General features: G+C 43.8%; 1 protein-coding gene across 2 annotated transcripts in view; it reads left to right on the top strand.

Moving 5' to 3' along the window:
• ptcd2 (pentatricopeptide repeat domain 2) overlaps positions 1 to 4,731 on the top strand; it is a 31,510-nt gene extending 26,779 nt beyond the window's left edge. For both annotated transcript variants that reach the window (XM_078397065.1, XM_078397066.1), the window contains exons 8-10: positions 529 to 603; positions 1,347 to 1,460; positions 3,057 to 4,731. In XM_078397065.1, the coding sequence (XP_078253191.1) occupies positions 529 to 603; positions 1,347 to 1,460; positions 3,057 to 3,281 (414 nt within the window). In that variant the 3' untranslated portion in view covers positions 3,282 to 4,731. The remainder of the gene's footprint in view (positions 1 to 528; positions 604 to 1,346; positions 1,461 to 3,056) is intronic.
• Positions 4,732 to 9,191: the final 4,460 nt, after the last annotated feature.

Raw genomic sequence — 9,191 nt, forward strand, 5'->3', positions numbered from 1 at the left:
CAAAGTACTCTAGAGTTTTAATTAACTCGAACTGAATGACAGAGAGAATTTTAGAATTCTGCCAGAGGGGAATGATGGACAGGGATGAAAGATTTTATTAAAACAATATATGAAATACTGCCAATTGGGGTGTGGGAATGCAAAGGAGTGTTCACTGGGACAAGATTTTCAGTCTTCCAAGTATGTGCATATGTCCCAAGGTTGTAAATTGTATTTAAAAACATATGTTGTTTCATAAACATTATTCCAATGTTATAATGCTCCGCCATATTTTTTAATCTATCAGCATTTGTGGTGCATGGTCTGGTCAGGGCTGTATTTAAATGATTCATCTGAGTATTTTGTTTTATTTTGCATTGGTGCAATACCTTATCTTTAACTTTAATTGCTGTTTCAATGTAGCTTTCTTTAAGGGGAAAAATTATTCCTCAGTGACAGTAAAGAAATTTGAATCAACTTAATATTTGTTACGGCATCACTGCAAACTCGACATGATAAAGCTAATGTTTTCTTAATTTCATATTTCAGCATGATGTGGAAAATGCTCGTTCAATCTATTCACAGATTATGCACACGGACAGCAACATTTGTCATAATCTTCATGTAAGTAAATCTATCTCTGTTCAGGGAAAGATTTTGATTTAGTTAGTAGCATTATTCATGATCCAATGAAGTAATGAAAAGTGTTTTCCATTTACGCACCATCTTTCACAACATCAGAACATCTTGTGGTGTTGTGGCCGATGTATTTCTGGAGAGTAGTTTATTGTGAGAACATTGGCAGCTAATGTGCACAGCACCATGATCCAACAAAGAAATGAACAGAGTATTCCATTTATGCACCATCTTTCACAACATCAGAACATCACGTGGGGGAGCAGCTGATGTTGCATTTCTGGAGAGTATTTTTTTTTGTGAGAACATGGGGTGGTGAATCTGTGAAATTCTTTGCTACAGAAGGCTATGGAGGCCCAGTCAATGGATATTTTTAAGGCAGAGATAGATAGATTCCTGATTAGTACAGGTGTCAGAGATTATGGGGAGAAGGCAGGAGAATGGGGTTAAGAGGGAGAGATAGATCAGCCATGATTGAATGGCGGAGTAGACTTGATGGGCCGAATGGCCTAATTCTACTATTCCTTATGACCTTATGAACATTGGCAGCCAATGTGCACAACAGCATGAAAATTCAGTCGAATCACACTGCGTAAAATCCAATTAATTCAGAAATTTGGTGGGTAATCTGAATGAGGACTTAAACATTTTTAACGTGCGAAACTTTCACCAATTGTAAGCATGCTTTGATTTTGAACACCTTATCAAATGTAACTATTATATTTGTTTAGGTCTTTCTACTGGCTTTGTCAGGAGAACAACAGAACCTGATCTCTGCCTTGGAAACAGCAATTGGTAGTAGTGTCTCAAAATTTGTGAAGAAGGTGTCTTTTGCACACGAAGTGGTAAGAACATAAATTGGAAACCTATTATCTTAACTGACTGACTTCTAAAATACTTTTTCGGTTTGGGTCAAAATCCAAGATTTTAATCCTACTACTTCATAGGCTTTGGCCTGGCCCTCCTCTTTTCCAGCTTTCTTCTCCTATTCCTCTCCACTCCCCCCCCCCCCCCCCCCCCCCCGTTTCCCCCGCCTCCATAAACAGTGCCCTGAATAAAGGCCCTGACCCGAACTTCAACTATCCATGTTGTCCAGAGATGCTGCCTAATCCGTTGAGTTACTCCAGCACTTTGTGCCTTTTTTTGGTCAGCCAGCATCTGCAGTTCCTTGTCTCTACATCTCCCAGAATATTTTGCTAAACAAAATGGGGGAATAGTTTCACACGGGGTAATGGTCGTCTGCAGCAAAGGTAGTTGAAATATACCTGATGTGCTGATAGAGTCATACAACGTGGAAACAGGCCCCTTCGGCCCAACTTGCCCACGCGACCAACAAGCTACACCTACACTGGTCCCACCTGCTTGTGCTTGGCCCATAACATTCTAAACCTATCCTATCCATGTAATTGTCCAAATGTCTCTTAACTGGTATGATAGTACCTGCCTCCAGCAGCTTATTCCATCCACCCACTATCCTTGTGTGGAAACAAAAAAGCTACCCCTCGACTTTGTATTAAATCTTTCCCCCCCTCACCTAAAGCCGATGTCCTCTAGTTCTCGATTCCCCAACTCTTGGCACAAGATCCTGTGCATTTAGCCAATCTATTCCTCTCTTGATGTTGTACACCTCTGTTAGATCACCCCTGATCCTCCTGTGCTCCAAGTAATAAATAGCTGCCTTTGTGCACTGAGATTTTTTTTTTCCTTTTAAAGAAAGTTGTATCATTTTTGAACAGTATAGCGATGAGTGTTGGGGGGTTATTTGTCTGTAAGGAATGGCAGAGTTTGAGTTCAATTCTTTCTTCGCTTGATGTCAACCTACATGGATTTCCTCTATAATATTTGGAATAGGGGATCCTTTGGTCATTTTGTTTTTCTCAAATCCACCAAACCATTCCCTCGACCTCCATCCAGCTGCACAACATCCCCTTCATCAACTTGACTGCATCCATCTGAATGAGCACACCTTCCACCTCATCACCTCCTCTCATGTGATCCACTCACCCACTATCCTGGGGATCCTTCCCCCAGCACACCCATCTGAGTATTGCTGCCAAAGGCACATCTCATGATGCCTTTGTCCTTGTATGTGGTAGAACTTTGGAGTCTTACAATTAGTGGACCAAACCTAGAGTATCCTGTGGACCAGATTTATTCCATGGGAATGATTTTGGAATCACCAGATTTATTCCATGGGAATGATTTTGGAATCACCAGATTTATTCCATGGGAATGATTTTGGAATCACCAGATTTATTCCATGGGAATGATTTTGGAATGGGAATGATTATGGAATACATATGATTAAATACACTTTGCTTGTCACTTGTCTCATCACTGAATTTGTCAAAACATGCTGTTTTAAAAAAAAGGTTTATTATATGTGTAGTCAGATAGCATATCTATACATGCTCTGAATAACTGATCCACTTCTCATCAAGATGGCTGTAGTGCGAGAAAGCATGGAGAACAACTCAGAGCTTCAAAGCCAATGTGAGGATATCTGTGAAATGCTGCAAAAGTCTGGACAGATCACTGCACTGAGTCTTGATGAAATGCTGTGCCACACACCAGCGGGAAGGAAACCTCTTAACCCTTTGCTCGATCAACGGAAAATTAGCCGACGGACTTTGCAGCCTCTGCGGTCAACCTTGTTGTCTGAATAATTTGACTGGACTGGACTCTGCATCCTTGGATATCCACATCCCACATCCTTTGGAAAATATTTGTTTCCATCCTCTCAATGTAAGAAACTAAAGATTTGGTTCAACACAACACCGAACAGTATAAATGATACGTGAAAGGTGATAAGCTATTTTTAAAGATTGTAATTGTTTCCTTTGCTGGGAATAACTGTGCTTTCCTCATACGAAGTCTGCAAATGAATAATTGTGTATTTGAATGCAGATGCCTTCATTTATTGATGGTGTTCAGTGGACAGGGTGGAAAAGCAAGATCCAAATTTATTGTCTTTCTATTTGCACATCTGATGACCTGGCAAATAATTGAGAATATTTCATCATATTTTATTAATGTGAAGCTAATAATTCATCAGGTACTCTGGTTCGGTATAAATCAAAAGCTATACACTTGTCCAAACGCACAAAGATGTTCTACTAGGTGATTAGTTGCCAACCAGGCTTGTTAGAATTTTGTAAAATTATAATAATGCTGACATTGTTTTTATTGTAACTAGAATGAAGCTGAGCCTCCTTTACTTGAAGAAATAACTTTCGTAGATGATAAAATGAATACTTTTTTTGAGAATAGTCTCCTATTTTCCCAGCTTTCATCAGGTTTGGAACACTGTCTCATCTTCCTTCACTGCTCTGAGAGAAACAAATTATGTTTCTTAGAAAAGCTCCAGAGGTCGAGTGTAATATGTGGAGAGAAATGGATTTTAGATTAATCCTATTTCCTTACACCCAGTCGGTAGGGTATAATTTTAGCCATTTTTTCTTAAACGTGAGCAAAAATGTTGACGTCAGTATAAACCAGAACTAATCCTTTTCTACCTCGACCAACATTTTTGCTGCAATTAACAATCCAAATGAGATATCTCGATTTTCCTTTGAATGGGGAGACATTGTCTAGATGGATCGTATTTTTTGGATTACATCTCCCAATCACTCAATGCCATTTATCCAAATAGGCAGACTTCAGCACACTGACTCTTCTGATTTATTAAATGTCCACTCTCAAATCATGTAATTAATTTAACCAAGTCATTCAGTAACAGTTTTGCAGTGTTTATAAATAATATGCAATTCAGTATTGCAGTATCCTCTACACATGCAGTCATATTCTGTCTTTAGATTGCTTGTTATTGTCAAGTATATCACAATATGAATAAAAATTGTAAAATTGAAGGGAACGGAATTTTGAAATAAAGAGCATTTAGCTTTTATTTTCAAATGTAAAACCATTTTTTACTCCTGTTTCTTTTAAAATTATGCAATGCAAATATGATGGACTCAGCAATTTGAAAACATCTTTATTTGGACAATATGCTGTTCATTAAAAAACAGCTTTAAAAAAAATTATTTAGCTTAGAAGCTGTTCTGACCAATTTTTTAAACTGCAATTTTCTTGTATTGTTGTGTCCATCATCACACACCAATGGACTTAATACAATAAAGGTTCAGCTATCAGGTGACTTTCATATTGATTTGTCATACCACTTGACCATGAAAGTATTGAGAGTAGCTAAGGTCAGTCAAGGTCAATGTGGACATTGCTGCTAACAGTCTCCATCTTTATTCTTGGTAATAGATTCTTTGTTCATTTTCCAAGTGATTCCTTATCTTCTTTGACTCTGGGATTCATTACTTTTTAGACCAAGATCATGCTGCATTCAATATCAGATTAGAAAAAGGGGCAATCAGAAAATAAGTAAAAATTATGTGAAATTATATGAAATGAAAACTACAGATGTAATATATTACACCATCCTGTGTATGTTATGAAGAGCAGTTGTTTAAAATGGGAGTTTTAATTCTTGTGGGTTAAGTTAATTGAGATTAACAAAATTTGTTAAGTAAAAGTAGTATCCTGGTATATATTTGATTGTCAGTGGAAGGTTTGGTGTACATTTGGTCTAAAATCATTGCAGATTATAGATTAGTTTATTGTCATACACATCAGGATGCAATGAAATTCCTTGTTCACATGAAGCTCACAGAGTAAACGGTATACATGCAGTCTTGACAAATACAACTATAAATCCAATGACTAGTCCAAACAGTAGAATGATGCAAGTTTGTAGTGCAAAGAATATTAAAGTACAATTACAGAATATTTGAATGAGGTAGAGTTACAGTTCAGAGTACGTGGCAGCACATCCTGGAATGGGATGTTAACGATTGGTTCTGGGGTCGGATAGCAGTGGGGATGGTTGTTCTTATGTTTGGACATTCAGGCTGTCAACTTCCTGTATCTTCTCCCAAGAGGTAGAAGAGAGAAAAGGGAGTGGCTCGGGTAACAGACATCCTTTACGATATTTCCAGCCTTCATGGTGTAATGCACTGTGAAGATGACAAGGATGGAAAAAAGTGAAGAGCCTATGATAGGCGGAGCTGTATTCACTCCTCTTTGTAGGTTTAAGCGATTAGAAGCAGAAAGGTTGCCCTTCCAGCCTGGGGTATAGGGGGAAGAGTGGGGCCTGGGGTATAGGGGGAGTGGGGGGAGAGCGGGGCCTGGGGTATAGGGGGAGTGGGGGGAGAGCGGGGCCTGGGGTATAGGGAGAGTGGGGGGAGAGTGGGGCCTGGGGTATAGGGGGAGTGGGGGGAGAGCAGGGCCTGGGGTATAGGGGGAGTGGGGGGAGAGCGGAGCCTGGGGTGTAGGGGGAGTGGGGGGGAGTGGGGCCTGGGGTATAGGGGGAGTGGTGGGAGAGCGGGGCCTGGGGTATAGGGGGAGTGGTGGGAGAGCGGGGCCTGGGGTATAGGGGGAGTGGTGGGAGAGCGGGGCCTGGGGTATAGGGAGAGTGGGGCCTGGGGTGTAAGGGGAGTGGGGGGAGAGCGGGGCCTGGAGTATAGGGGGAGTGGGGGGAGAGCGGCGCCTGGGGTGTGGGGGGAGAGCGGGGCCTGGGGTATAGGGGGAGTGGGGGGAGAGCGGGGCCTGGGGTATAGGGAGAGTGGGGCCTGGGGTATAGGGGGAGTGGGGGGAGAGCGGGGCCTGGGGTGTAGGGAGAGTGGGGGGAGAGTGGGGCCTGGGGTGTAGGGGGAGTGGGGGGAGAGCGGGGCCTGGGGTATAGGGGGAGTGGGGGGAGAGCGGGGCCTGGGGTATAGGGGGAGTGGGGGGAGAGCGGGGCCTGGGGTATAGGGGGAGAGTGGGGACTGGGGTCGGGGTATTGGACTGGGACAATGGGGCGTCCTAAATGGGACTTGTACGGGAGGTGGACGACCCCGCCCCCACGACGTCTCCACTGTCTTGTGTGCATGCCACAAGTACAGTCGGCAAGTCGTTGGTGCCAGCGGCTTTAGGGCTTGTCTACCTAGCATGTGAAGCCTGGGTTCGGCGGATTGTGGGGAGGAAACCACCAGTGGGTTCAACGGGCAGAAAGACGATCCCAGCAAAGCATCGTGGAGCGCAAACAGAGCAGAGTGAGGTACGTAGGACACTTCTGATCATCCACTGCATCCTGACCTGTCCCCAGCCGTCTCGACTATGTCTTGCTGCTGGAACCCGATAGGCCAGGACGAGAGAGTGAGGCCGACGATCTGCGCAACTCCCCCTCACTTAAATGCAAGTCAAGCGCAAGTCATGACTTCAACCTTGGCCAGCATACCGCGGCTGGCGGGGATCCTAATCAGCGGTCGAAAAGTGAAGTCATGGTCATCTTCGAACCCGAAGGACGAACAACACCAATTCAAGATGTAATAACGGCGCATTTGGATAGCAGCAACAGGATCAGTCCAAGTCAGCATGGATTTACGAAGGGGAAATCATGCTTGATTAATCTTCTGGAATTTTCTGAGGATGTGGCACGTAAAATGGACAAGGGAGAGCCAGTGGATGTAGTGTACCTGGACTTTTAGAAAGCCTTTGATAAGGTCCCACACAGGAGGTTAGTGGGCAAAATTAGAGCACATGGTATTGGCGGTAAGGTATTGACATGGATAGAAAATTGGTTGGCAGACAGGAAACAAAGAGTGTAAGGGGTTTTCTGCGCAGAGCTTTCGCCCGACCCAAGGTCCCCGTGCCTTGCTCTGGTCCCTCGACCAGGCCGCGCACACTGTTTCCCCGTGAGTGGTTCGACCCACTCACCCCCTACGGTTCTAGACACTGGACTTAGATGCAGGAGCGTTGATAGTGCAGAAAAATTCAACCAGACCAGATTTGAAGACCAGGGTTTAAACGGAAAAGGCTTTTATTGTGCACTTGGGACAATTGTACATGAATGCTTTTACACAGTTCTATCAGACATATAGTGAATTACATGAATACTTTGACTCTGAATTATAAACGCACAGTTCTATAAGACATATACTGAATTACATGAATACTTTGACTCTGAATTATAAACGCACAGTTCTATAAGACATATACTCGACTGTAAAATGGGGAACGTATGACACATCGCAAAATTGGCCAACACATATTTACTTATATTAAGCTACCATCCCCTCTACACTAAAACTATGTCCAGGATGTGCAGGATCGGGGTACATGCTCACCATTGGGGCTATTACTGGGGTCACTGGCTGTTCGTGCTGCTTCTCCGCTGTTTTCCGTGAGGGTCATGCTTGTTCCGTGAGTTTCTTCCTTCCGTTCTTCTCGGTGAGTCTCCGTTCTCCGTGTCGTTTGTTGCGTCCTCTGACTTCTGCCTTGCATGAGTTTAAAACCCAAAAGTCGTGGCCAGTTATACTAATTCTGACCCGTCCTATCTCCCGCCAGAACTCGGGATCTCTTTGTTTCAAAGATGGGTATTTGAGTTTTCTCTCTGTTCTGCGTTATGTCCGGGGGTACCGGTGATGGCTAGAAGGTCTGTTAATCTGTTTCTCGTTGAGAGGTGATGGGTTTAACTGGTTTCCCATCACCTGCCAGGTAGGTTTCTATGGGCTATTGTGCCCCCTTAACGAGATTAACTGTGTAGGTCGGCTTGGGGCATTGTGAGTATGCTGATGTCAGCGCCCCAGTGTCTGGACTTCGACCTGGTTTCGCAGGTTTCTGCATGGCCAATATCCATCCATTGTTCTGGCCGTGGCTTTGCAGAAACCTAGAGACTGGGCTGTAAGGTTTTTGCTTTTGTGGCTGGTCACGAGGTCCCGCGGCCATCTTAGGACCCACGGATTGTGACGTCCCTTGTTAAACTGACCGCAGCCTTTATCCGCTATCAGCCCCAGTCTCCCGTGTAAAATGTCCAAACTGCTGCTCTTTGGTTTGATGTTGATTGCAGAATGAGGGAAAACTTCTCAAATCTTACAGTCCCTCCTGTTGATTTGCATAACCCCAGCTTATCGAATCAATTAAATAATGTGGTTGAGCAATGTTTTCCCGATTCTCCACATCCAGACCCCTGAGGTTTTTAACTAACTAGTGTTCCATTGCGAAGGTACAGTCCCCATCTTTTAGGCTGACCTTTACTGCCCGTGTCCCGGGCAAAACTATATTACAAGTATTTACATTTTCATGTCTACCTATACACCTACACCTTATCCCAGGCCGATGCCTCCGCCATCCTCCTACTGGTGTCAGCTTTAATGTAGGACATGAAAACAACACAACAGCAAAACGATACATTTTGTACATTCCTTCAACACAATCACTCTTTATACAATTTTGAAAAAGGACAATGCAAAACACAGTTCACTCAGTGCGGAGGGGGCCCGTCCTCCTAGCAGCTTGCGGCTGGGTCCTGCTCGCCCACCCGCACGTCAGCGATACCTCGAACCCCACATACACATATAGATCCCCTCATCCGGTTCCCACCATTTGTCCCAACACACACTCAACTGTTCATTAGTCCCAGAAATAGTCCTGTGAGTGTTGTTGTTAAGTCTCTCCCACTCAACAGTGGAGTTGGCCATTGTCCGGCTCGTTTTCCTCAGCCACTACCGCCTTCTCGCGGGGACCTT

The sequence above is a fragment of the Rhinoraja longicauda genome, chromosome 3 (assembly GCF_053455715.1).
Source record: "Rhinoraja longicauda isolate Sanriku21f chromosome 3, sRhiLon1.1, whole genome shotgun sequence".
Classification (NCBI taxonomy): Eukaryota; Metazoa; Chordata; class Chondrichthyes; order Rajiformes; family Arhynchobatidae; genus Rhinoraja; species Rhinoraja longicauda.